Genomic DNA, 27,121 nt, shown 5'->3' on the forward strand with positions numbered 1-27,121 from the left:
CGTGCTGGTATGCAGCCGCAGCACTTCCAGCAACTATACATTATCGTACGCGGTGCTGGCAAGGACGAAGGACAGAGGCGGGAGAGAGAGACGGGAGGAGGTCGACCTTGGCGGGAGGGGCGGGCGGGAGGTGCATGCAGATCTGCGCGGCTGTGCGCGTCCGACGAGGCAGCTTCGATACCGTCTCTCTACAAAATCCTTACTTCCTTTTCGAACATATATATATATATATATATTCGCCTCGTGGCCTTAAGTGGATAGCCCGGAGCCGTGCTCGCGCGTCCACACATCGTACTTGTCGAGGTCTGCTGCCCGGACACTGCTGCGGGTGCACGCAACACTCGCTTGCACATCCTCGAGCGTCGCGGCTGGCGGCTTCAGCGGCTCGCTCGGAAGCCGCACGTGCGCGTTGCGGTCGTTGCCTGCAGCCTCAAGCTGAGAAATGAGCTTCCGCACCGGCCGCATCATGGCCTCACGGCAGACGACGTCGATGTCAGCACCGGACATGCCCTCCGTTAGCGCGGCGCACGCCTCATAGTCCGCGTCGGATGCGAAGGAGTTGGGCAGCAGGCGGCGGAACATGAGAACGCGAGCGTCGCGCGTCGGAAGCGAAACGAGGATGCGCTTCTCCAGCCGGCGCAGCATCGCCGTGTCGAGGTCCCATGGCACGTTGCTCGCCGCTAGCACAAACACCACCTCGCCGCCACGCCGCTTGGAGAGGCCATCCATCTGTGTCAGCAGCTCCGTCTTCATGCGGCGTGACCCCTCGTGCTCGCCGTCGCTCGACCTTGCGGACATCAAGGAGTCGATCTCATCGATAAAGATAGTGCTTGGCGCGTAGTGGACGGCGAGGTCGAAGAGCATGCGGACGAGCTTCTCCGAGTCACCGCGCCACTTGGACACGACGGAGGAGGCGGCTATGTTGAAGAAGGTCGTGCGGCACTCCGTCGCGACGGCCTTGGCGAGGAGCGTCTTGCCGGTGCCGGGCGGGCCAAAGAGAAGAATCCCTTTCCACGGGCGCAGGATGCCCTGGAACAGCTCCGGGTACTTGACCGGCATCACCACGGCCTCTTGCAGGAGGTGCTTGGCGCTTTCCAAGTCGGCAATGTCGCGCCAACGCACGGATGGGTTGACGTCGAGAATCTCGCGCAGGATCGTGGCGGCCAGCTCGTTCAACTCGTTCGTCGGAAACGGCGGCAGCGGCTTCAGTATGCGGCGGCTCATCAAGGGCCCGAGGGGGTCCTCTGCAGCATCATCGGAGCCCTCACCATCCCTGCCAATGCCTCTTCGACCCTTCTCGCCTTCGCGCCCGGAGTTGTGGGCGGCAGCGGACTCGCCCTGGAGAGACAACCCAAGCGCGCTGGTGCCCCCGTTGGGCGCCGCGGCGAGCTTGTCGCCGTTCGCTGAGCCGCTGTCGCCGTTCGCCTGCACATGGCTGAGCGCGCGCGCGAGGTTCGTTGGCCGCAGGTGCGGCGGCGGCTTTCCTACAGAGGACAACGAGGCTGGCGATGACGACGAGGTCGCGGCACGAGGAGCAGGCGCGCCTTTGCGCGTCCGTGAGAGCATCCGCTCTCCGCTTTCAGAGCCGACGCCGCCAACGCCGTCGGCGTCATCGCTGCTGCCGCCGCGAACGCGGTACAGCTTCGGCGCGCGCTGGCATTTGAAGGCGTAGTACTCCTCGTAATCCTGGACAACAGACAGCAAGTCGATGTTGTCAGCGGCGCTGAACTGAGTGAGGGAGATGCGGCTTTCCTGCTGGAGCGCCTGCAGAGTTTGTTGGTACCCCTGCTCCAGCAGGAACTGCTCGACGAGCACGATGACGCCCTTGACTCGTCGAGCGCGCAGCTTCTCTTCCTCCTCGCGGGCGAGCTGCTGCGCCTTCATGTGCGCTAAACTCGAGCCCGGCGCCGGCGCTGCCGTGCTCGAGAGTGGTTGCAAGTGACGCATCGTGTGCGCGTGCGTGTGCCGCTGCACCCCCTCCACCCTACCCCTGCTTTTACGCCCTCGACTCTCTACAGCGCCGTGGGTCTCGGCGCGTTGCTCCCTCCGCTATGGAAGGCAGACGATCTTGCGCCTGCTGTGTAGGTGTAGATGTGTGCGGGTGCTTGTGGAGGGTGAGGTGGACCGTGGCCGTGGTGACGAGGTTAAGAGGTGCACATACTTACCACTGTTGAGGGCGCCCGAAGGCGCCAGAGGAAGAGGGGGTGGGGAGGCTCTCAAGAGGACAGCTTTCACAGACGTTGCTTCATCAGGACCAGCGCTTGCCATCCTGCTTCTCGTATCACGCGTGTGTCTGCCATCCGAGCTGCTCAAGGCCACGCAAAGGAAGAGGGCAAGAGAGCGCTGAGTGACCGGCGCCCTTGCATCTGCCTCCGGCTGTCCTCCCTTAACCCCCCCCTCCACCGTCCCCGCCGCCGCGCCCACATGAATACTTCGGCAACCGACGTGGAAGCGTCAACAGTTATCATGACCACATGCACAAGCCACAGCCACACACACACACATACACACACGGTGCCTGTGTGTGTATGTGGCCTCGCGAAGCTTTCGTATATATGTAGTTTGCTGTGCATTCTTTTTACCGTGCGGGCTTCCTTATAAGCTTGAAGGAGGAGAGAGTGTGTTGGGTGGTGGCGGCGGCCCCATTCCGCAACGCGATGCAGTTGTGCATCTGCCCACAACCACAGACACACACAGACACACACACACACACACACACACATACCCGAGAGACGCATGACATGCATTACGCAGACAACCACACGAAAGCGAGCGAGCGAGAGGAAAGCGCAGCGGCACGTTGCTGGAGCACAACAAAATCAAGCGCGCGCACACACGCACACTGCCGTATTGATGTAAATCCTCACGACGCGGAGGAAACAGAATGAGGGGGAGGGGGCCGCCCGCCACCTCCGTAAGAGGAAACCGTCTCGCCGAAGAGTCAGATCCACCCCATAATCACAAGACAGAGTCGCTCACAAGATGTCCAAGGACAGCCAGCCTTACCGCCGCTACATCGCCACAGCCCATACACAGTGCTGCCAACGGGAGCAGACGAAGGCTTCTGGCCAAGCCAGACATACAGGCAGAAACACCGGGGAGGGGATATGCAGGAGCATCGTACGCTGCAACGTCATCCGCCCGTCATCCCTTCCCTTCCCCTCCGCCCGCCCCCGTACACACACTAGCTTTTATCTTCATCCATCGCCGCCGGCATTCGCAACCCACCCGCTCCTTCCAGCGGAAGGCGGCGGCGGGGAGGGGGGTGGTACACTGCGCTTACGCCTTGGGCAGCTTCGTCTCCATAACCGGGGCAAGCGTGACGAGATCGGCCAGCACCCACTTGTGCGATTGGTCCATGTACATGCACATGAGCTTGCGCGTCGCCGGCGGGGTCTGCGAGACGTCATCCGGGATGCCGATCATACGCCCAATCGCCTTGGAAAACATGAACTCCACCGGCTTCCCTGTCACCATGCGCATAAAGAAGTCGAGAAAGCTCGCCAGCGGCTTCGGGCTGTTCGACGCGAACACGCGCGCCGCCGCGATGCGCTCGTACTCGTTCTCGTAGCCGACGATGCGCTTGTAGAACCACTCAAAGTTGCAGGCGAACCGCTCCGGTGGCACGACAACGTCCACGGTGAGCAGTGCGCAGGCATGGGCCGAGGCAGGAATCGGCGGCAGCATATTGCCGTTCACCTTGATGTACACAGAGTGCGCCTCCTCCTCCTCCTCCGAGCTTTCTTTGGGCGCTGCCGTCTTCGCGGTGACCTCGTCAGGCACCGCTGTCTCAGCGACCGTTGCCGTGCTTGCACTCTTCGAAAAGCCTTTGGGCTTCACGCAAGTGACTTGAATGCGTGACGCGGTGCCGGGCGACTTCGCGCTATCCGCAGTTGATGCCCCGCCGGCACCAGCAGAGGCCGAGTTCCCTCCACTGTGCCTTGCCTGGTTCGCAGACGCTGCCGCTGCCGCGGCTGCGGTGTTGGCAGCCGTGGAGCCGGTCGGCGTAAGCGTGCGCGTGGCTTTGTTCACGACGAATGTGTGCTCCTCTGCCGTGGTGCGGTGCGCGTTGGCGTCCGTGTCGGTGTGCACCTGAATCATGCCGGTGTCAAAGTCATCCTCGTCCACCTTGCCGGCCGCGTCCGCCTTCTGCGCACTCCCTGCAGCACCACTGCCGGCCACGTTTGCAGGGTCCAGCTTTCGCAGGTAGTCATTGTTGAAGGTCACGTCCACCTCGGCGCCGATATTGTCGGAGTTAAAGTACATGCGTGCCTTGCCCAAGCGGGCGAAGATGACCAGCTTCGAGTCCAGCACGTAGTCCGCCGGCGAGGCGATGCTGCTCAGGTTCACCTGCTTGTCTTTATGCAGAAGCCAAATCTTGAAGATGGACTCCGCCAAGTGCCGCGAGACAGGGATGAGGGAGACGATCGTAGAGACAACGCTACGAACGAGCGAGTCCTGCAGCTTCGTCTTGGTAGAGGAAGAGGAGTCGTCCTTGCCGTCCGCCTCCGCTTTCGACGCCAGCAATGCCGCCGCCGCGTCGCAGCGACTCTCGGGCTTAAACTCCTTGTCTAGCAGCTTCGCCGCCTCATGCGCGGCGGCAATCATCTTGGTCGACTCGGTCCTCCCTGCCAGCGGCTGCACGTGCTCGAGAAAGGCGCTGATGACGACGGCGAGGCTGTAGTAGGCCTGCTTCGCACCGATGAGAAACTCCTCCTGGGTGCAGCCGTTGACGCTCTTGGAGAAATTGTTGAAGGCGCGCACCAGCTCGTCGTCCTCGGTGAGCTTGATACCAATGGTGCGGATGCCAGAGGTGGCAGCACCGCCGCCGTTCGCCGCTGCCGCGGAGAGCTGCTCTTGCTGCTCCACGCTGCCTTGCGCACGGGTGGCGGCGCCGGCATTATTTTCGTTGGCTGCGAAATATCGTACCGCCTTGGCGGTCGCCGTGCGGGGTGTTGTGGACACTGCTGCCGCCGCAGCTTGCTTGCCCTTGCCAGCACTGCCCTTTTCCTCCCCACTACGGGACGCGTAGCAGCGACGCTGCTGATACATCGGCTGACAGCATGGAGGCAGGAGCGAGGCAACCGCGGAGGTCGAGGCTTTGCTGGGCGCCCACATCGCGCTCGGCATCTGCGCCACGACAGGGGACACCGAGAGAGAGGCCGCCGCACGTCCCATGGACGCCGCCATGCAAGTGAGACGCCGGAGCATGTTACGAAACGAAGGAGGAGGAGAACGAAACGCGACTACGCGGTATGCTCTCTAGCCCCGCGCCCTCTGCTGTGCCTGTGTCTCGATGTGTATGCCGGCGTCTTGGGGAGGAAGCGGTGGGGAGGGGGGGGCGATGTGGTTGATGATTGTCGCTGAGGCAGACTCGCGAGTAATACGCGCAGACGAGAGGGGTGGGGGTGGGGGGGGGGCAGCAAACAACGGCGCCGGTGCAGACGCGGTGGCTCGCCCTCTCGTTATATACGTATTTGGAGGGGGAAGGGGGGCTCGTTCGCTCGCTGTTGTTGTTGCGGCTGCTTGCTGCCTTCGATTCAGGAGTTGGCGTGCGCGTCGACGTATGTGAGACACACATGCGAAACACACCTTCGCACAACGAGCCGGAAAGATAGCGAGGGAGGGAGGGAGGAAGAGCGAAGATGTTGGATACCGACCATGTCCATTTCTACGTCATACAGCACTACCTGGGCGTCAAGTCGAGCCCACTCCCTCCATCCGCGTGGTGCGAAGCAGCAGCAGACACACACGCCGGTAGAGCAGGTGACCTCACAGCCGCACCCATTTTGCCGGCCGCCACGCGGCGCACGCCCCTCTTCTGGGTGGCACTCAGGCCTCCCCACACCAGCAGTGGGCCCTGTGATACGACCGCAAGGAGGGGCGTGCCCTCCCCTCACTCCTCAACGTCATCAAGGCGAATAGAGCGATGTCAATGAACAACAACAAAAAAAGAAACGAAGAAGGTGGCGTGCCTGCGTGCGCTGGTGGGGCAAGCAACGACAGTCGCGGACTCACAGAGGCACACCATTGCGCCTATCCGCCACGAGCAAGCACTGAGAACGGCCAAGCACATACGCAAGAGGCAGAGTGCCACTCTGCACCCGCCCAACAGGAATTGAATAGGCCGACTTATAAGTGGGAGGCGTCATGAGTCTTAGCGACGCGTGCTGGACGTTCATCCACGCTTGCAGGCAGCAACGGTCGACAGCGTTGCTTCTCCTCAATCTTGGCCCCATTGCAGCGCCGCTCCAGCAGCTCGCCGCGGGAGATGCCGACGGCGTCCATGATGTCCACCTCCTCCTCCAGTGGTGTGCGCATCGCGCGGCACGACATCTCGCGCGCGGCGCGGTTCTGCAGATAGGTCACCTCCTCCATATACGCCTCGTAGCGGAAGGCGCACCGCGTCTGCGGCACGTGCGACCGCGCCACGTCGTTGCCCGCCACGCTGCGCAGGTAGTAGAGTGGCCCAAGCCACTCCCTCTTGCGCGAGGCCGGGAAGCCCGAGGTGCGCACGCTGTTCGCGGCGAGCTCGCAAATGTCTGCAGCCGACAGGTTCCACAGCGCCTCCGCGGTGCCGTACTCCTCGAGCAGCGGCTGCTCCGTGCGGTGAAAGATGAGGGGGCAGTCGGTGCCGATGGCCACATTCAGGCCGCGATACAGGAAGTTGGGCAGCGGGTGGTCCTTGTACCGGCAGAAAAGCGTGTTGTTCGACATGGGCGTGATGGCGAGCGGGATCTGCGTCAGGTAGTAGAGGTATTGCATCACTGGCCGCTTGTCGAGGTTGATGCCGTGACCGATGCCGTCCGCCAGCAGGAACACGTCCGCCATGTGGTCCGGGTCGCCGCTCTCGCCAGCGTGGGGGCGGAACTGGAACGTGTTGAACCCGCGCGCGGCGCGGTAGAGATTCAATGTCGTGATGTTGATCCACATGTAAAACATGTAGTACGCGAAGGGCGGGTTCTCGGCGCTCGTCCACTGCTCCGGAGGGATGTCGATCGTCTGGTCCGGCTCCCGATCGCTCTCGTTATCGACGCTGTCAAAGCCGGAGACGTGAGTGAGGAAGAAGTGCAGGTACGGGTACTTGTCAGGGTGCAGCGACGCGTGCCACAGCGGCTCGAATATGTTGGTGAGCATCTCCTGGAAGCTGCGGAGCTGGCCACTGCGCTGGTACAGGTGGAACAGACGCGGTACCTGAATCATCCAGCTGTTCGTGCGATGCGACATGCCGTGAAGCACGAACCAGCGCGACAGCAGGTCCCACTCGCCCTTGTGCCGGCCGTAGATGGACAGCCGGTTCTCGGTGAAGGTGCCGCCTTCCAGCTCGTTCTGCTTGAAGGCGCCACGAATGAGCTCGGCGAAGTAGCGCCCTTGCATGAAGTTCTCCGTTTTGAGAAACAGGGAGCGCAGGGAGGTCATGCCCATCGGACTGAAGCGGTGATTGAAGCGGTCGAAGCGATGGAACGTGGCCTTGCCGGCGTGCACCTGCAGCGCGGCAACGGGCATTTCGGCAAGCAGGTGCGCCACCCGCGCCGCCTTCGCGCTGGCCGCCGCCACAACCTCGTCACCTTCCGCGGCAAAGCCCTGTGCGACGCGGCACACGGCGGTGTTGTTGTCCCCCTGAACGACTGCCGACGGTTTCGGCTTCAGCTGCTCCCCCAGAACCTCATCGAAGAACTCCACGAGAGTGATCGGGGCACCAGTCTTGGAATCCACGCCGACGACGTCGTCCGGGTGGTCGCGGATTTTGCGCTGCATAAACTGCAGCAGCGACTTCGCCGTCATGCCGCTCGCCATGTGGCAGTGCACGTCCACCTTGACGCAGTTGTGCGCGTCACCGCACGCCGGCTGCACTACACAACGGCGTGACGTGGCGGCAGCCCGCGCGCGTGCCTCGGCGCTGTCCCCCTCCGCGTTCTCAGCCGCGGTTGCTGCCGCCGTTGTGATCGTGTAGTCTTCCTCGTCATCGTTCGTCAGCGCCGCGTGCAGCCTGTACTTGGACTCGAGCATGTCAAGGCGTTTACTGGCGTACTTGGCGACGGTGGGGTCGGCACTGGCGAGGCGGCGCAACATGCGTGTGTCCTTCTGGAACTGCGCCCACGTCGGCAACGCTGACGGAGACGACGCAGACACACTGCCGACGTGGCTGTTGTGCTGCTTTGGCTGCCTCTCTTCGACGTTCAGCACACCGTCGCGCCACTTCAGCACCAACGCCTCCGGTGAGTTGCTCTGGCTGTCCTTCTTCTTGTCGGGGCCGTAGGAGCTTGCCGCCTGCACGCGTTGCACATACTCAGGGCGGATGACGAACTGTTGGTAGGCCTCTCGCGTTGCCATGGCCATCATCAAGCGCTTCGCTGCTGCGCTGGGCCCCACCCGGTCAGGTCCAGAGATAAGGATGCGTGGGTACTGCATGAAGGCCTCATGCGCCTGGTAGCCGGGCAGGCGCACAAGGAGAGCCGGGTCGTGCTCGAGCTCCAGCGCACGGGTGCTGGCGCTGGCGGCGCGGCGGTACACGGTGACGGAAGGGTCGCTGCCATCGTCGGCGGCAGACGGCAGAAATAGAACGGCACGGAGATGCGCTTCATCACTCCTGCTACACACCGCCCGCAGCCGTGCTGTCGTCGTCGCGCCGCCGCCGCTGTTGCTGCCGCCCTCACGCACCGCGGCAAAGAGCACGTCGAGCTCGTGCTCCAGCGCACAGGCGCGGTGGTGCAGTCGCAGGGGGCTCACTTGGGTGGCAGAGAACTGGCTGTACCGCGCCTGTGCGTGCGGCCAGGCGTACCCGAAGAGATGCCGCTGCTCTACCCGCGTAAAGCACCCGCTGCTCGCCTCGAGGGAGCGCAGGCACATCTCCGTTACATCGGCGTTTGCCAACCCGCGCTGCTTTGCCAGCTCCTTCAGCTCCTCGCCCAGCGCGTCGTTCGTTGTGTCGTAGAAGAGGGGGTCGAGCGTGGCGACGCTGACGTGCAAGCCGGCCTGCACCGCAAGCGGAACGGCCGTTGTGTTGAGCGTGTGCCTGACCGCGGCGCTGCTGCAGCGGTTGCGTGATGGGGTGAGAATGATGTGACGCTGGGAGAGCATGAACAGGTATGTGAGAGGGCTCCACTCGAACGCCGTGGACGGGTTCACAACCGCGTCGGCGAGCAGGAGACCGAGAACACTCTCGCCAAAGAGTGTGCGGCTGCTGGCGCCGCCGTGGAGAGTGAACGTGAAGCCGGGTCGGGTGTTCCAAGCCGGCCTCGCCGCCGCCTCGCGCGGGGCGGCGGCGGCAGCGGTTGTCGGCTTTTCCTGCTCACCGGAGGCGAACAAAAAGGCGTTCACGAGCTGCACATTGCGCCAGACGTGATACACAAAGAAAGCGTCCGGCGGGGCCAGCGATGTGGCAGCCGCGGCGTGCTCTGAGCCGCTGCTGTTGCTGCCCGGCAGCGGGAACTGACAGCTTGGCCTGCTAGTCGGCGGCATCTCCTGCACCGCGGCGGCGTTGGTGAGACTTACCGAGAAGCCCGTTGTCCGGCGCAACAGTGACTGCATCTCTGCCACGCGGCGCTCCGTAGAGGGTGGAGGAGCGTCTGCGCCGCTGCCTACTGTTCCAGCAGCAGCACCAGCAGCGGCGAGGTAGGCCTCCCAGATGGGGCTGAAGATGTTGTGCAGGACATCCCCAAAGAAGAGCGACCGCGACGCGCGAGAGGAGGATGCGGATGAAGGACTGTGGCCCTCTGCTACCGTGGAATGCTGCTGATGGTGCCGCCGTTGCTGCAGCGCTCCCTCCGTGCCGGCGCTGTAGGCATCTTGCACCACATGAAATCGGAAGAACAGGCCCGGGCACGACTCCAGCAGCCCACTCATCGCGCACCACCGTGCCAGCCGTGGTAGCTCCTCCACATCCTTGCCGGACACGGTCAGCTCCAGCTCCAGTCGGTCGTAACAGGTGCCGGAGGTGAGGACGCGCGTGAGGATTGGCCGCAGGAGAAGCGCCAGCAGCTCGCCCTCTCCATCGGCGCCGCCAGAAGTGCTCAGCAGGGGCCGGAGAAGCCGACTGGCATGAGCAGCACGGGGATTATCACCCGAGTCTGCGAGCTGCTGCAGGCTAAGCCATCGGTCCTCAGAGTCAGCGGCGTAGCTCGGGCGCAGGCAGAGTCCCTCCTCTGTCAGCACTCGCTCCGACACGGCCACGCCACTGCCAAAGAAGCGCCGCACCGCCTCCTCGACGGAGATGCGCGACACTGTGTCCGACGCACTGCTGCTGTCACTGTCGCCAGGTGTCGTCCCTTTCGCGTGCGCCTCGCCGATGGTGTCCTCGGTGTACAGCGGGTAGCTTGGCCGATCCCGGCGCAGCTCTTCGATGAACTTAACCACCGATGCGGCGCTCACACATGTCTCGACGCGGCGCAGGTCGCACTTGGGCGCGCGCTTGATGTCGCCGCCGCCAAAGGTGGGGTGGTACTCATCCTCGCGACCGCCGTTGTAGGCGCGGTAGAGGCTGAAGCGGCTCTGCAGCACCTTAATTCGCGGCTCGCATGCGCTGAAGACTTCACCGCTGCTGATGAGGCCACTGAGACGGTCGAGGCGGCCGAGGAAGGCTTTGTAGCTGAACAGCGGATGCGAGCGAAGCTCCCTCGCTAGCGGGATGGCGGCGTCGCCCGGGGACGGAGAGGTAGCGGCCTCGGCTGGCGGGGAGGAGAGCGGCTGCAGTTGCGGCGGCGCGGCCACCGCCCGGGATAGGGCGCTCCAGACAGCCGAAGGGACGAGCAAGCCGTCCAGCTCTGCAACGGCGACTAAAGATGGCGTCACAGCTGCTGCTGCTTCGGAGGCGGGGGTGCAGCCCTGGAAGAAGTCTACCAGCGCTTTCAAGAGCGGCGCTGCTGCCGTCGCATGCGCGACGTGCTCTCGGTACATGTGCTTGTCAGTGAAGGTGGAGACGAGCTGACCCACCGCGCTGCTGTGTTCTGCGTCGCGCAAGTGCAGCCCCAGCCGTGCCGCCGCGGAGACGGACTGCACGTCGCCGATGATCTGCAGCGCCTCCAGCAATAGTGGCGCCCCCTTGTGAAAGGCTGCATCGCCGACGTCATTGTGGAGGAGGATGTCGTGCCACTGCTGCTGCATATTTGAAGGACGCCCCCAAAGGTGGATGAGGGTGGTGGTGGCGTGGCGTGGCGCAGAGCGAGCGATGGGAGGGGGGGGCTGCGTGCCTTGTGGTCGGTGTGCCGCGATGGAGATGCCCTCGCGAGAGCGGCGCTGAGGAAAGACAGAGAAGGAAAAGCAACAAAATCAAAGGAAAGGCAGGCTGACCTGATATAGACGTCGCTCCGCGGCCGATGCGCACGCGTGGGTTCGGGCACTTGGATTCGCGCCTGTGAAGGCGGCGAGACGCACAAACTCGTGGACGCGTTTTGCGGACAACCGCAGCCGCAGCAGCCTCACATTCGTGCGCACAGAGGTACACGCACCGCACCCAGGGAACTTCAGCGCGCCGCCAACGGCGTGGCATCTCTCGCCAGGGGTTGGGACTTCGCTTTCGCGGGGCGCGCAAGAGAGCACCAGAGATCGCGAGGGGCGGGGAAATGCGACAGCAGCCCACCCCTTCAGCTGCTGAAGGATCCAAGGGTTGCACGGCATCCTGCTGGCCACCTCTGTCTGTCCTGCATGGCTGGTCACTGCTGTCGATGACACGAGGGAGGTTCGTCCTCGGGGACAACACCGACAGCGGCGCGAATGGGCACTGGCGCTGCGCAAAAGTCGCATGTGAGTGCGCGTCTGTAGAGAACGAGAGGATTTTAGTCGAGCAGCACGCCCCCACCATACAAGTGCAACTCGACACTTACGAACACACACAAGCGCGCACAAGCAGCCACTGCTTAGAACTCAACCTTTAAGACGGTTAATCGTAGTGTACAAGGCAACGAGGGCACCATCGTGCCCTCCTATCACGGCCTTCAGCGCCGTCCGTGCGCTGCGCACACATACACACGAGAGAGAGAGAGGTGGCGAGGCGCATCTGACAGGGCTAAGCGAAGAGCGGAAACTCGTGCTTCATGTCGACGCCTTTGCGCTCCGCTACTTCCTTTCGCCGATTGCGCTGGTACGTCGCCATCACGCGGTCACGCAGTGCTTCGAACTCCTTTTCCTTGCTCATGCGCGCCGCCGTGCCGTCCGCATGTGTCGTGTGCGTGATGGCAGGCGCAAGTCCAAGCCGAGCAAGGCGTTTCTGCTGCGCCAGCCGGCCTCCACCAGCGAGGAGGCGGTGCCGCTCGGCGGCGTCAACACCGCCGTGGACGCGACGGTCTTCCTCACGCTCCAGCGCACTTGCGAGTCGCGACACGGCAGCGTTGCGGTTCGGCACAACGTCGAACACAGGTGGGGCCTCCACCCGCTCACCGTAGCGCACAACATCGACCAGCTCGTAAAAGTCCTGCGGCCTCCGCTCCGCGCCGCGTTTTTCGACGCGGCTCGCGTCCGCCTCTGCTGCCCGGTCCTCGACGTTGGGGTTGAAAGAGATGCGCTTGCGCTGCCGCTGCGGCGCCGTCTCTTCGGAGCCTTCGCCATCGCCGCGGTCAGCGTGGCCGTTCGCGTGCTCGCCTGCGCCAGATGATGTTTCACGGCGACGCTTGCGTGCCTCACCATTGCCATTGTAGCGGCGTGTCTCGGCAGTGGCGACCTCCGCCGCCTTGCGTTGAGACGCGTTCTCTTCCTCTTCCCTCTTCATGCTCCGCAGCTTGCGCTCGAAGGCGAGGTTCACGCGCTCGCGTACATCATCGGCAGTCTCCGCTTCCTCACCGTCACCACCTTTGCCCTTCTTGCGGCCCCGTTTACCGACGCCGTTGGCGGTCTTGGCGTACTTGTCTAGCTCCTCTTCGATTGCCTGCAGCTGCGCCGCGACGCGGGCCCGGCGCGCCTCCTGCTTACGCTTGTGCTTCCGCTCCTTCTTCCGGGCGATGATCTCTTCGACAGAGCGCGGTCCATCGCTGACGCTGTCCTTGCCCGTGGCGACGGTCGATCGACCATGGCGACTGCTCGGTGGCTGCAGGACTGCGCCGACGGAGGCGCTGAGCTCCTCATTCAGAGAGGCGAACTCCGCTTGCTTCTTTGGCTTCCTTGGCATCGATGCGGCGGGTGTCGTGACGGCCGTCGCCGCAGCAGTCCTTGCTGTTCCATCCTCTGCCGCCGCGTGTGCCTCCTTCGACTTTCCCCCGCTGCCGCTGCTTGCGGCGCTGGGGCGCACTCCCGCGTTGTGCGTCTGCCGCTCCTTCTCCAGCGCGGCGCGCCTTGCCTGTTGCCGGGAGCGCTTCTCCTGCAGATATTCGAAGATGTGGCGCTGGCTGTGCGGAATACTGTCGAGGCTGCCCATCGTCTGCGCCGTCGGCACCTGATTTGCCATCTTCGCCCGCTTCTGCTCTCGCTGGAACGGCGACAGCTTGGCGTTCTTGTTGCGCTTGTGCGTGTGCGACTTGTGGCGCGGCACGCGATCACGACGGGCCATGATGCGGAGGAACGCGCGCCCCCCTCACAAACACCGAGAAAGGCGCAGAGGGCGCAAGGCAATGAGAGATGTACACGTATGTATATATATATGCGTGTGTGTGCGCGTGCGCGCACGCTGTGCCTCAGGTGTGATGGTAATACTTGGAAGCGAAGATCGCGGGCCATGTGAGCAGAGGTGAGGTTGGGCGGATACGGTCAGCCAAACAGTGACGGGGTGCCGTCACGAAAGGGGGGGGTTGCGAAGAGAAAGATCTCAAGGGCAGCAGCAGCAGCAGCAGCCGCGAGGATTCTGTGAAAAGGCATCTGCTTGCGTGTGTGTGTCCTGGAAGGCGCTGACGCCGTTACTTGTTGCACAACGAGGCCTCTCTTGCACACACACACACACACGCATCACCGCTAACCGCCACCACCATCACCCCAAAAGTGCAGATGTGCGTGCAAGTGCGCTGCTTATACAGCGTTTCTTTTTTTTTTTCGTTTCGTTTTCGCTGCAGCGTTGGGTCTTATGTGGGTACCGATCGAGGATGTGCGCACGTCTTCCGCAGCGCGCAACGGCTGCTACTACTGCGAAGTACACAGTGGTCGACACCACTCCGGCACGCAACGTGCCATGAACAGAAAGAGGATGCGAGAATGCAGCACACGCACGCACGCACACTCGACCCATACGCCGTTATTGAGTTAACCGGGTCGAATCATCCATGCCGTACACACATCAACATACCAGAAGGCAGACCTTCCCACCCTCACACGTACGCACGCTCAGGGTGCACCAAACCACATGCGAGTCGATGAGGAGGCAACGCTGCTGACTCGTATGTTACTCGTTCACGCTCTCGTTCTCCTGCGTGCGCACATACTCGGCGTTAGTGCGGGAGAGCGGGTCGGAGAAGATGAGCGACACACGCAGACCAGGCTCCAACTCGAACTGGTCCAGCAGTTGCTTCGCCTTGAAGAGCGACTCGGCGTCGAGGAAAACAACGCGGAGGTGCCGCTCATAGAGAGACCAGCAGGACAGGAAGCCGGGAAGGTCGCGCAGACGACCGCGCACGCGCTGCAGCGGTACCCGGGACGAGAGCGCCGCCACCGCCGTCACAAAGTCCTTCTGGCGGCGCGGGAACTGCTTGATGATCGTGGCCGACTTCGACTTTGTCAGCCGCCTGGAACGCCTGCCACCGTTGTCGGCTTCTTGATCAACGCCGTCCTCCGTCGTCTTACCACGCTCGTGTGCCGTGGCGCCATCCTCTTCCATGCCCTCCTCGTCGCCATCTGGCGCCTCCGTCTTGACTCGCTGCAGAGACGGGGCGCCGGCGTTGCGGTCCTCTTCGTCGACGCGCTGCCGCTTCTTACGGGAAGCAGGCACCGTCGCTGGAGTGGCGGCGCTGCCTCGCCTGTCCGCGTCGGCGTCTTCTGCGACCCCATTAGCCTCCTCGCTCTTAACACCAGTGACATCGGTGCCGCCCGCGCCGCCAGGCGCAGAACCTTTATCGATGCGCAGCAGCACTTCGTCTGCTTGTCGCCCAGGCAAGTGCACGCTCACGGGCAGGTGCTCCTCGAAGTAGTGCTGCCGGCGCAGCCACAGGGCCAGCTGCTCGACTGCGCCAACGTTGGCCAACGCCGTCGCCTCCGAGACGTCCTCGGCTGGCGCAGTCGTGTCTTTTTCTGCCAGCTTCGCTGACGAGGAGGCCGTCGGCGCCGCCGTTGACTTGGAGTCTGCCGCCGGCGTTGACGGCCGCCGAGAGGTTTTGGTTAGCTTCATGGGTGCGAAGTCGGCGTTGGCCGGCCCGTAGAGGCTGATCTCCGCGGAGCGGGTCTCGGTGCGGCAGCGGACAGCGTAGCTGCAGCCACGCACCGCGCCGATCAGGCGCCGCGACTGCGGCCCGCCCTCGTGAACAAGCCGCTCCACATCCAGCGTTTCCTCGTAGTCGCTGCGCAGGCTGCAGTAGTAGGGCAGGCAGGCTCTGTGCAACTTGCCAAAATCGTTCTCAACGTTTGTGATAATGACCGTGTGCGTGACCTTTTCGGACTCCTTGGCCTGGGCCGCCGCGCCTCTTCTTTCGGTCTTGCCCTTCGCGTGCACGGGTGTGCGGGGCCCCTGGGGCCGCTTCCCGCTAGTGCCCGCGTTGCCGCTGGTGTTGGCCCTTGCAGGATGTGCGGTGCGAGACGTCGAAGGCGTGCCGCCCGGCTTCGTTGAGGCGCTGCTTTTCATTGCAGACGTGGGCGTGCAAGACGAGGGAGGAGGGACGGCGTTGGCGACAGATGAGCGGAGGTAAGGGGGCAAAGGAAGGAGACGATTAGCTCCTACAAATCTGCTTGATGTGTGCACTAAGACGTGCTGGTGTGCGTGCGCGTGCGTGCATGTGTGAGGTTGCGCGTGTGGGATTTCCGGTGGGGGCACCACACGGCAACGCAGGAGGAAGGGATAGAGAGCGGGGAGTGCAGAAGAGTCCAAGCAACATGCACGCGGAGGGCGGCGACGATCGGGTGCGGGGCATGTGTGGGTGGGCTTCTGGCAGCAGCGGGAGGAGGAGCAGGATGCGCGGGTCGGGCATGTGACGACGACAACAGCAAAGACGATAAATATGTATGTACGTGTATATCCCCGTAAACCGCAGCCTACGCAGACACACAGAGACCCAGCCCCAGGTGCAGACACGCGCAGAGGTGTTCTGGCACCCGATGGTGAGCGCAGATGCGTCAGGAGCAGCAGCAACGATAACGAGCGGGGCAGGCAGGCAGACAGACAGCCGACCAGAGAGGTGATGGAGAGGAGCCTGTGCACGCGCGTACAGACGGACAGACGCACGCGCACACGCAGGGAGAACGGTCAGCAGAGCGTGAGAGGGCGTGGGAATGTGGGGGTGGTACAGAGTAGCAGCCTGGGACTGCGGCGTGTGAGGGACAAACATTCGACGCACGTACACGTTGTCGCGCATCCTCCACGTCACAGCTTCCATCGCTTGCTCTTGCCGCCCCGCCGTAGTCGCCCCCCTCCTCCCTCGCCTTCCCTCCTTCCCATTCTCTTTACACTCTCCCCCTGCTTCCATCTCCTCCACATTGCAGCGCCGTCTCATACCTTTTCGAAACGGTACTTGAGCTTCGACAGGGCCACCAAGTTGTCTCGGGTGTCGAGCATCGAGCGCACCAGCAGCCCAATACCAAGGTGGAAGAGTGGCTGCCACACGGCCAGCACGTACTCGAGCGCCGCGTTGGTGATGCTCTGCAGCGATAGCACCGACGGCGGCTGCAGCCCAAGAGCCGCGTAGGCTCTCTGTGTGGTGCGCTGGCGATGCACCAAGGCGGCCACCCAGAACAGCGAGCCAAGGCTGGCAAAGGCTGCTGCGGCGTACAGGGCAACCGCCGGATCCGTCTTGACACGCCGGCGCAGGTGGCGGAGGGCGCCCCGCGGCTTCGCGGCCGGCGCTTCGGCTGAAGGGCCCTCCTCGGGGCGGCGCCTATGCAGGTCCCGGGGCTCCGTCCGTGTGAGGTCCTCGACGTTTACAGTAAGTCGGCGACACGCCACGTAGCAGCTGTACCCCGCCCACAACAGCAGCGCAATGCTGTAGAGCACCACCAAGGCGGAGAGGAGTGTCACCGCTCCGCCGGATCGCACGTTGACCCCGGCGGCCGTGCGGCGGTTCATGTACTCATGCACGTACTTGCGCTGTGCGGCACGCTGCTCCGCGTCCAGCGCCGCCAGCGCTTCGACAAGAGTTTGTGACGGTGCTGTCAACTCCAGCGCAGCTGTCGCTGGCTCCGGTGAGCCTTGCTTGTGTTGCTGGGCTAGCTGTACGAGACTCGCGGCCGCTGCCATATCGACGGACACGTCGATCAGCAAGGAGCCGCTCAGCAGGAGGAGCGTGTACACCAACGCCAGCATCGCCTGGAGGCAGACAACAACCTTTAATAGCTGCGCACTGCCCCGCAGGGAGCGGGCAAAGTAGGCGATGACCTCCTCCTGCTCACTCGTGCTCAGCACGTCATTGCAGTTGATGAGCGCCTTGGCCTGCTGATCCCTGTCGGTGAAGTGGTGCTGGCATTGCCGGTAGCGCATGGCTCTCAGAGAAATGGCGGAGGGGATGGCGCGAAGAAAGTCGCGACAGCGCCCCCTCCCTCCCCTTCTCTTCTCGGCGATTTCTGTTGCGCTACGCACCAGCACTCGTGATGCGCGCCGTATGCGCGTCCGTGCGTGTCACGGTGCGCTTGCGCACGCACGCCTCCTCCCTCTCGCTAAGCGAAAGACACGCACGCAGGTGTGTGCCCCGGCGCTTCTTCGATGGAAGCAGGAGCGGGTAGCACGTGCTTTTCCAGCCAGTGAGCAGATGGGGAGGAGGGCCAAAGACACGGTGTGCCCCCTTCGAGGGCAAGGAAGGCGACACGGCGTGCAGAACGTTAGTGAAGAGAGACTCGAGCTTGTGCAGAGAGAGAAGCAGCTGAAGGTAAGAGGACAGCGCGGGAGAGAGAGTTGCTAGCGGTGAGGCGGTAGCGCACACGTGCGCTTGCGAGCTTGCGTGCGACGACTGAGAGTCGCGAATAGTCCCCCCCCCCCCCCAGTATTGCTTACATGACACACCCACACATTTTCAATGTGAGGGCGGTGGCTCCCTGCAGGCAACCACCAAGGAGGCGCTATCATAAGGTCAGGGGAAGCCCCTTCCCCTCTTTCCCTATCAGGCGCACAACTACCTTCGCACTATCACGGTGGCCATAACGCAACTGTGTGCGCGTGCATCTTGTTTGCATGGGTAATGTGTTTGTGTACCTTTCCGTCTCGTGCGTGCGCCTGCTTGCGACACGCCTACCGTGTTGAGCGACCGCGCACACACTTCTCCCCTTAGCAGGAAAGGCAGAGATGAAGAGAAGTGTGCATGCCTGCACAGGGAGAGTGAGGGAAGGCGGCATCGTGGTGTGGATGGCAGCGTACTACGCCTCCCCCCTCCATACCTCACTCTCCCTCTTCAGCCACGCGGCAGAACTTCTACTGTGCTCTCCCCTCATTATCATCGTTGCCGAGGAACTGCCTCAGCGGAATACACTATAAACTTGTGACTCATTACATAGCCGCCATCGCGGTTGCACTGCCGTCGGTATGGTCGACAGGCCGATTGGGGTGCGCGGCAAGTGCGGCAAGGATGCGCTCAAGGAATGACGCCGAACTGCAGCCACGACCGACCACCATAGTTGGCGTTGCGCGACCGCATCTGGTGGTTCGAGGCGGTGGCGCTTCCGTGCGTGAGTTCGTACTGCCGATGCACCGAGTTCATGGGGCTTTCTATGGCGCCTGCCGGGGTAGCGCTCGCGACGTTCGTGGCCGCCTGTGACACGCCGTGGTGTTGCCGCTGCACCTCCGTGCCATTACCACCGCCGCCGCTCGCTGTGCAGCTGCGCGGGATGAACAACGTGCAGGAGGTGGGGCGTGCCGTTCCCTCACTGCGACGGGTGGCCGTGCAGCCAGCCATCTCTCCTGCGACAGCAGGACCGACCCGGAGGGCATCTGCGGACACCACTGCACGCGACGGCTCCCGTGGATAGTAGGACTTGGCGGGCGAAGCGCTGCTTCTGTGCGGCCACAGTTGACGCGCCTTGGAGCCCGAACGCCCAGTCGGGATGGTAAGGGCCGGCGGTGCTCGGCACCAGCCAAACCAGAACCGGACGCAACACAGCGAGCTGAGCAGCCACACCAGCGTCTGCGCGACAAAGAACGCGGCTCGCCACGCGGCGCCGACGCACGAGCGCGCGTGGGAGTTCTTCACGAAGCGGTGTGACTGCAGTCGATGCAGCTGCTGTAGAAGGGCCGATGACGAGGAAGTGACCGGATGCCTTGCGCGACCATAGCCGCGGCCACTTACGGTTCTCTCCCCTTCCCATTCGCCAGAGACAACGTCGCCGGCGTCGCGCTCACCTGCAGCAACGCCACCTGAGAGCCACCTCAGCCGCTGCGCAAGCGATGAGTACCACACGGCGCAGTAGAGAGCGCGCCACCACTGCGCCTCCACCGAGTAGGTCCATGCCGCGCCGCCTCCGTCTGACAGCGCCGCAACCAGCACATCCACATGCACTTGCCAGCACAACCACCGCAGCAGCAGCGCGGCGAGCAGGAACTGGCCCAGTCGCACAACAGGGAAGAAGGCGCCCATCGCTACCCGAATAGAGCCCTCCGCGGACCCCTGGCAGTCCATTCGGGTCAGCGTGGGGATGTCGATGAGGCCAGTGGCTATGACACGGCCAGCCCCGTCCTGCACGCTGAGCTTCTGAGTACCGCGCATGACCGTCCCTGGCCCGGCAGCAACTGAGGCGGTGCTCAGCCAGTCGTCCATCGCCGACGTGGCGTTGCCGAGCTCGCGCGACCCGCCTGCACCGGCACCCTTGTCCTGTACACTGGACGACGGCGAGGGCGACCACCACAGCTGCATTCGCCGCGCCAGCGTCCAGACCCAGTATACGTGCGGGTGCTCGAAGAACCACGTCTGCTTCGTGACGCGGTTGAAGTCCTCGAGGTTGTACGCAACGCGCACGTGGGGGTTGAGCAGGATGATCGGCGCTCGCCTGTCCTGCAGGAGGGCAGCGTGCATAACGTCTTGGCAGATCAGGAGACACTCCGAAGCGAGACAGACTTCATCACGCACCAGCGCGTGGCCAGCGACGGTGGCGCCGTAGGAGGGGGTGAAAGCGTGGCGAAACCGCACTGACGGATGCCGCACACGGTAGTAGACACTGTCTTCCTCCACGCGCAGAACCACCGGCGCAGCAGGCTCCACCTCGCCTTCGTTCTCTGCCTTCTCGACTGATTCCTCGAGACGCATCAGGTCCGGCGCGGTGCTGAGGAGGAGCGTGCGGCTCTCAAGCTGTAGCCGCAGCTGCACCCAGTCCGCGCCGACTGCCGAGGATCGGCGCATCTCGTAGTCCACGGTATGCAGGAGACTCTCGAAGCTACTGCTGCTGTCGCACGTCTCTGGCTTGTAGAACGGAATGTCTGCCAGCCTAGCTATCTCGCGGCGCATCAAGCTACACGACACACACACCGATTGCAGACGGCGGGCGAGCACCCGTGTGTAGTAGTGCACCAGCGTTGTTGTGTTGAGCAGGTCGTGCACGTCGCCGATGCGGTCGTAGACCGCACCCGAGGGACGCTGCAGCACATCAGGGTGGTGCCCAGCAGCCTCGCTGCGTGCGCCTCCGGTGGCGGCCGGAGCAGACGATGCCGCCGACGGGGTCCGCGCTGTCGTCTCCGCTGCGTCCCGCACGGGAAAGCCGAGGCGATGCGGTGGGGTAGGGGCGAGGAAGAAGCGGCCGCGGATGGCAGCGACGCCGTTCCAGCAGCACTTGACCGGGATGGCTGACGCCTCCGGTGCATGGTCGCCGGTGCGCTCGTGCTTGAAGATGCGGTAGAATGCCTCTTGGGTGGAGTGGTCGTCGGAATAGGGCATCTGCGCCCCGAAGGGCTTGCCAAGACGATCGCGCGTGACCCATGTGTCATAGAAGGTTGCGTAAAAGTCCATACCACATGCCATGTCGAAGGTTGTGCCGGTCGCTGCTGACGTGGAACCAGACGGAGGCGTCGACGCTGTGCCCACTGGATGCTTCCGCGAATCACCGTCGTCGTCCTTGACGCCAGCATCTGCAGGCTCATGGTTTGTCTTTGTGACGGAGGACACCCAGCCGTGTGGTCGCGTGCTCGCCGCGATCTGTGCCTCAGCACGACTCTCCAGCAGCGCCGTGATGTCCTGCGGACGGAAGATGACATCATTGAAAAAGAGCACGACAAGACCGTCGGCGCTGTCCTGGGCCTGCTGCTGCTGCTGCGAACTTTCGAACAGGCTCATGCCCTTCTCATAGAGCGGCTCGAGCGCCTTGTTCCGGATGCACGCCATCCACTCGATACGCTCGTGGAAGGACTGACGCTCCACGTAGCCGAGACACGCGCCTTCCGTTGTTGCGTAGACGGTCCGCACACCGGCAGCGTGCAGCCGCGGGATCAGCAGTGTCGTGATGAGCTCGGCCGTCCTATCGGGCGATATGTTCGAGTAGATGGAGACCACGACAGAGGTGGCGAGATCAAAGAAGGGCTTCACCTCTTCCTCCAGAAAGGCGATCAGTGCCTCCGTAAGGTCAGGCAGCACCTCCTCGTTCTTCCACAGGTTCAGGGCAATGTAGAAGTGATCCCAGCCGTGTGTCGGCGTGTGCGGGGCCGTACGACGGGGCACTGCGTAGCGCACCTTGCCTTTTGGAATAGTGATTGTGATGGTGGAATCAGTGTCCGTGTCGTTGGCTGCTGCCGCTGCTGTCCTCTCGTCGGCATCCTCGCCAGTGAACTCCTTCTTGCCAATCACGTCTGCGTGCGGCGGCGGCGCCGCCTCACTGAGCCGCGTCGTGACTGGCGGAGGGACCAACGGGTACGGCACCAGCTGGACGTTGTTGGAGGTGAGAGAGAACAAGTCTGACGAGCCGTGATAATGAAGAACAAGGCTGCTTGGGTAGCGCACCTTCACCACGTCATCGGCCGCTCCAGAATCCGCGGCGTCGTCGTCGTCGTGGCTATGCCCTCTACCACCACCGGCCAAGAGGCTGAGCAGCGACTCGGCAGAGCGCCGCGTCTTCGACTTGTGCTGACGTTGGCGCACCGCCTCCGCACGCGCAGCCACCCTCTCGTTCTCCGTCAACGAGTCGACGAGTTTCGAGATTCGCTCGGCGCGTCTGCCCGGTCTGCGCCACAGCTGCACCTGCTCAAACAAGTCCTTCGACGTCAGGGTACGGACATCACGCACGTCACTGAGGCGTGGTGATACGGTGCGGTTGATGTACTCGGAGACGAAGATGTCCGCCACGTACGGGATTTCGAGCCGGTTGAGTGCTAGCGGCGCGGCTCGCCAGTGCGGCGCACGAGACGCAAACAGGAGCGTCCCGACGCCGTGCGCCTCCGCACGCATCTCCTGCAGCTCAGCGGCGTGCGAGTTCTCGAAGTCATCGAAGACGTTGTCGTACAGGGCGGCGATGATTAGCAGCAGCCCGAAGAGGACGAGCAGGGCGGCATGGCGCAGCCGGCTGTCATAATACATGGCTAACAGAGGAGGGTGAGGGGAGAGGGGGAGGCGAAGGTAACCAGCGGAGGAGCCACAAAAAAACGAATTCGAACCAACGAAAAAAAAAAAAAACAGGCGAATGCGTGCGACTCGACGAGTAGGCACGCTCAGAGAGCTGCCTGGGCGCTTACCACGCAGACACTTCAGTAAGGATGACGAACTACCGCAAGGGAGCTGCAGCGAGAACACTTGTCTTTGTTTTCGGCTGCTGTGACAGATTATGTGCGGCCGTGCGCGTACTGCGTACCGCAACGACTTTACACGAGAGAGGAGGGCGAGGAGGAGAAAGGAGGGGGGGGGAGGCAAGAGAGAGAGGTGAGTGCGGAAAGGCTGAACATCGTGTGTCTCTGCGTGAGTAGGCACACACACACACACTTGAGTGCGAGGGCGGATGGGGGTAGGGGCCCCTCGAGCAAAGACGAGCGCACCACCTACGTACATCGGAAATGCAAGACGTTCGTGCCAAGCTGTGCGCTAGGCAACACATCCCAAGGCAGTCGTGCGTTGCCCATAGATAGGCCCCTCGCTTCAGCGTCACGATGGAAGCTGCGGTGGCGTTCTTATTATCCGCCTTTCCTTAAGTTCCTGTGCCTGTGTGCGCTGACGACGGCTCCCGCCGATGTCTGTCTGCCGTCGCTGCAATGGTGCTGACGCCTGTGAAGGGCATGCCTCCCCCCTTCGGCAGCACAGGTCTTGCAAAAACGCTTCTCGCTGATGCTCTCTTCACCTCTGCACACGCGTGCAGGGGGGGGGACACAGATGTGAGAGCAGACACACACACATACGCGCAGCGAGCGAGAGGGGTCGGAGGCCCCTCTCGCGCGTCGTGTCCTGGCGCTGAGCAGCTCCATCAACTACTCGCTGTGCTGCAGCTGCACGTTGTGTTGCTTCGCTCACCTCCACTTGCCGCCGACGTGCGTCACCTTCTCAAACAGAAGTGCACCGCTGCTTGTGCCCTTTGAAAGCTCAGATCACCACCGAGACGGACAGAGACGCCTCAGAACAACCCCCTTGGCCGCCGAGCGATTCGGCCAGCACCACGTCCCCTTCGCCAACCCAACCGACAGCCCCAGTCACCAGCGATACGCGCGGTGCAAGCAGAACCACCGCGGTGGCGTGCTGTGCGTGGCGGGCGATGTCTGAGTAGATTGAACGCGGGAGAACCGAAGATGACATCTCTGGAGGGTGATCCGGCTGCTGACGCTGCGGCTCTGAGTTTACTCCTACCGCGAGTGATACGGCATCCGAGGAGCTGGCCACCCAATCAACACGCTTCGTGACGGCCGCGTACAAGTCGGGAGCGCGCTGCAAGAATGCCAGCTGATCTGGCGTGTACAACCGCTGCACCTCCTCGTGTGCGCGGGCGCAGAGACTCTGAAAGGCCTCGCGCACGGTCCGAACGAGCTCCGCTTCGGCATCCTGTTCCCTTGCCTTCCCGCCGCCAGCGCTGCATTGCCGATGCGACGGGTGGGCGAGTTGGCGCAGCTGGTAGTGCTCCACAAGGGCGGCTCGCACCTCTGCCGCACTCGATAATATGGCAGGGGTGGTGCTCGAAGGGACACGCAGTACTCGCGCCGCCTCATCGCCGTACGCCCACACCCACAACCTGCCGCTGCGCGTGCCCACCACAACGATCGCCTCTCCCGCAATGCGGCTGCCGGCCTCTGCGTCAACGCCGCTGCTAGACGTGACGGCACGGCCGCCGCCCACCTCGAAGACGTCCCCCGGGGCCACACCGAACACCTGCGCACAAAGCAAGGGGCCGGTACAAAAGAAGCTCACCTCCGACGCCTGCGTGAAGAAGGCGAGGTCGCGCAGGATGGCGCCCGACGCAAGCACCGGCGGCTTGGCTGAGGAGGAGGATGACAGTAGACCCTCGGCAAGTCCTGATGGACTGTGCGCCTCGCGCGACGGCGGCTGTCGCAGACGATTCACCTTCGCCACCACTGCACCAACGCTGTGGGCGACTCGTGACAGCAGCGAGCTTGTCTGGCGGCTGCTGCGAATCGTGGTACTATACGGAAGACACACAGAACGCACCTTTGCGGTAGTGCGAGTCGACTTCATCGGTGCCCCGCTCGAGGGTGGAGAGCTGACAGCCGTCGGTAAGAGTGTGAGGATGGGGGGGGGCGCGGGCAGGTTTGAGCGCGGGTAGAAAACACTCAATCGTTGCTCTCGAGTGCGAGCAGGAAGAGGTGCCCGTCCGCCCCCCGATGCAGCAGGAGGGGTGGTGAGGGGTGTTTGGTGGTTGGGTTGTAAGGGCGGAAGCAGAGAGCGAGAGAGGGACAGAGCATGAGACAGTGAGAGCCCTCCTCTGCACGTATAGGCAAGAGGTGACGGAGAAGAGGAGGGGGGGGGCAGGGCGGTGTTGCCGTGGCGGGCCACACCCCGACTACACATCGGAGAAAAACCACCGCAACAGCAACAGGAGCAGACGCAGATCATGCGGCCACGGGCCTTGCTCCACGAACCATGCGCACGTACGCACACGCGCACGTGGTGGGGGTGATGCGTGTGGTGACACGCGTAAGCGAGCGGCAACTTCCTTCTGCAACCGCGTGGGCCTGTGCGTGGGTGCGTGCCATGACTACTGCCGGACGATCCTTTTCTTCTGCTTTGCTGTTCGAGCCGCTGACCTGGTGGCGGGGGCGCGAGAGCACTGGGGCCGATGGCCATGGCCCGAAGCGCAGCCCACACGAGACCCAGTCGCAGACATACTCCAGTCGCGCTCACGACAGCACACACGCGCCGGCTCTTCCCCTCACTTGCATCCGGTCAGAGGTGGCGAGATCGAGAAAACGCACAAAGGAAGGGAGGAGGCGCCGCACCACCGTGACGCTCCGACGCCGACGCCCTTGATCAGCTCATCGCCTTTTTCCCACTTCTTCCTGCCGCATGGGTGCATCCTCTCAACAAGCATCTTCAAGAGCGAACACGCCATAGTTGACGAACTCGACAGAGGGCAGTCACGCGCGTTGGCCTCTCCAACGACCACCCCCTGCACGGCACAACCACACGCTCATCACGACAGCTGCACTAACCATGAGCTGACCAAGCACCATCGGATGCTGCAGCCACCGCAGGGCGTTGAGCATGCCGCACAACGGCAGCAGGCTCTCTATCAAGGAGATATGCTGCTCTGGCTGCTGCACGGTCGCAATGCCGCTCCGCCGGCCACTCGCGGGGCGTAGAGATTGTGAGTATGAGTCGCCGGCGGCGCCGGTGCTTGGCGGTGACACATTATGGTCCAGCAGATGTGCACGCCAGTCTCCATGGTACTTCACCATCAAGGCGCGCATCACGTTAGCCGCGGCGCTCTCCTGATGTGCTGTGTAGTCGCCTTGAAAGCGGGTCCCTTCTTTCGGACCATCGACAAGGAACGACGCTGCATCGCGCTCTGTGCTTTCCACCAAAGAAGCCCATAACCGCCACACCACCTCGCCGACGTGCGCACGCTCTGGCGCCGTTCCGAGCAGCTCGTCGAAGTTCGCTGTTTCGCGATCACCTTCAACGCTATCCTCCCCTGCTTTGGGCTCGAGCACGCTGCCTGCACCAGGGGTGGTGTCCGCCGTGCTCCGATGCCGTGCTCGTGCCCACGTACGCGCCTCACACTGGAGCTGGGCAGAGTCCCGCCAGCGGTGCAGGTTTCCCGTGTGCAGCCACAGCAGCAGCTCCTTCACCACTTCGACGCACACGGAGCTCTGCGCCGACTCTGCTTGGAGCAGCCGTTGCCCGTCGGGAGTGCGTGAAAAGCAGTCCCACGTCGCGCAGGTCGTCACGGGTAACGATGGCGAAGCGGAAGGCGGGTAGAGAAGAGCTTCCAACTCATCCAGGGCGGCTTGTGCGTGGTGGTCCGAGGCCGACAGGCAGTCCGAGTCCGTGAAGATCGCTATGCGCCCAGGCCGGAAGCGGTTGGCGGACACGGTGGAAACGAGTGTGGAGGATGGGGGAAGCGTGAGAAAGCCCAGCACACCGTGCGTGAGACTCTGCGTGGCGTCGCTTGCGCCCGTTGCTGCTGGTGCCATTGTGCTGACCTCGGCCGCCTCCAGTCCGCCGATGCGGACGAGACGTCCGTCCCCGTTTGCGACAGGCACATCTTCCCAGCCGTCTTCAACCACAGCCGCCGGCGCCGAGCCGTCTCTTGTGCTGACGACGGTGCGCTTTACGAGGCGCCGCTGCTGCTGCGCCCAGCTTGGCATGACATTGCATATGACAGCCTCACCCTCTTGCGTTGAAGGCATAGCTGAGGTGTTCGATGCGTCGCCGGTGCTGCAGGTGCCGTTACCACTTGGGTAAACGTTGGGCTCACGTACCCCTTTAGAAGCTCCGACCGCGGTACCTCTCCCTGCCTGTCGCTGCACTGCTGCCTGCGCGGGGAGACGCCATCGCAGCACGCCGGCGGCGCACAGCTGCCCAAGAGAGCGGAGAGCGACCACCTTTGCCGAGGTGACGGTGCCGCCGTGCGAGGCGAATGCGTTGCCCTCAGGCTCGCTCCTCCTCCTCGGGGCGGCAGCGTCGACCAACACAGCGCCGTCTATCACGATGCTCTCGCTCAGCTCAAA

General features: G+C 63.3%; 9 protein-coding genes across 9 annotated transcripts; all 9 read right to left on the reverse strand.

Moving 5' to 3' along the window:
- Positions 1 to 249: 249 nt before the first annotated feature.
- Positions 250 to 1,947, reverse strand: LINJ_13_0850 (katanin-like protein; the record flags this gene model as incomplete). Its single annotated transcript, XM_001464078.2, has 1 exon — positions 250 to 1,947. The coding sequence occupies one exon, from the start codon at positions 1,945 to 1,947 to the stop codon at positions 250 to 252; it is 1,698 nt and encodes a 565-aa protein (XP_001464115.2).
- Positions 1,948 to 3,279: 1,332 nt separating this feature from the next.
- Positions 3,280 to 5,211, reverse strand: LINJ_13_0860 (conserved hypothetical protein; the record flags this gene model as incomplete). Its single annotated transcript, XM_001464079.1, has 1 exon — positions 3,280 to 5,211. The coding sequence occupies one exon, from the start codon at positions 5,209 to 5,211 to the stop codon at positions 3,280 to 3,282; it is 1,932 nt and encodes a 643-aa protein (XP_001464116.1).
- Positions 5,212 to 6,132: 921 nt separating this feature from the next.
- On the reverse strand, positions 6,133 to 11,103 carry LINJ_13_0870 (amp deaminase-like protein; the record flags this gene model as incomplete). Its single annotated transcript, XM_001464080.2, has 1 exon — positions 6,133 to 11,103. One exon carries the CDS (start codon positions 11,101 to 11,103, stop codon positions 6,133 to 6,135), a length of 4,971 nt encoding a protein of 1,656 aa, XP_001464117.2.
- A 901-nt stretch (positions 11,104 to 12,004) lies between these two features.
- Positions 12,005 to 13,477, reverse strand: LINJ_13_0880 (conserved hypothetical protein; the record flags this gene model as incomplete). Its single annotated transcript, XM_001464081.1, has 1 exon — positions 12,005 to 13,477. The coding sequence occupies one exon, from the start codon at positions 13,475 to 13,477 to the stop codon at positions 12,005 to 12,007; it is 1,473 nt and encodes a 490-aa protein (XP_001464118.1).
- An 822-nt stretch (positions 13,478 to 14,299) lies between these two features.
- LINJ_13_0890 (conserved hypothetical protein) lies at positions 14,300 to 15,688 on the reverse strand (the record flags this gene model as incomplete). The annotated part of the gene is made up of 1 exon (XM_001464082.1): positions 14,300 to 15,688. The coding sequence occupies one exon, from the start codon at positions 15,686 to 15,688 to the stop codon at positions 14,300 to 14,302; it is 1,389 nt and encodes a 462-aa protein (XP_001464119.1).
- An 861-nt stretch (positions 15,689 to 16,549) lies between these two features.
- On the reverse strand, positions 16,550 to 17,533 carry LINJ_13_0900 (conserved hypothetical protein; the record flags this gene model as incomplete). Its single annotated transcript, XM_001464083.1, has 1 exon — positions 16,550 to 17,533. The coding sequence occupies one exon, from the start codon at positions 17,531 to 17,533 to the stop codon at positions 16,550 to 16,552; it is 984 nt and encodes a 327-aa protein (XP_001464120.1).
- A 1,084-nt stretch (positions 17,534 to 18,617) lies between these two features.
- Positions 18,618 to 22,535, reverse strand: LINJ_13_0910 (hypothetical protein, unknown function; the record flags this gene model as incomplete). Its single annotated transcript, XM_001464084.1, has 1 exon — positions 18,618 to 22,535. One exon carries the CDS (start codon positions 22,533 to 22,535, stop codon positions 18,618 to 18,620), a length of 3,918 nt encoding a protein of 1,305 aa, XP_001464121.1.
- Positions 22,536 to 23,525: 990 nt separating this feature from the next.
- Positions 23,526 to 24,626, reverse strand: LINJ_13_0920 (conserved hypothetical protein; the record flags this gene model as incomplete). The annotated part of the gene is made up of 1 exon (XM_001464085.1): positions 23,526 to 24,626. One exon carries the CDS (start codon positions 24,624 to 24,626, stop codon positions 23,526 to 23,528), a length of 1,101 nt encoding a protein of 366 aa, XP_001464122.1.
- Positions 24,627 to 25,525: 899 nt separating this feature from the next.
- On the reverse strand, positions 25,526 to 26,800 carry LINJ_13_0930 (serine peptidase, clan SB, family S8-like protein; the record flags this gene model as incomplete). The annotated part of the gene is made up of 1 exon (XM_003392304.1): positions 25,526 to 26,800. One exon carries the CDS (start codon positions 26,798 to 26,800, stop codon positions 25,526 to 25,528), a length of 1,275 nt encoding a protein of 424 aa, XP_003392352.1.
- Positions 26,801 to 27,121: the final 321 nt, after the last annotated feature.

Source organism: Leishmania infantum, chromosome 13 (genome assembly GCF_000002875.2).
Source record: "Leishmania infantum JPCM5 genome chromosome 13".
Taxonomy (NCBI): Eukaryota; Euglenozoa; class Kinetoplastea; order Trypanosomatida; family Trypanosomatidae; genus Leishmania; species Leishmania infantum.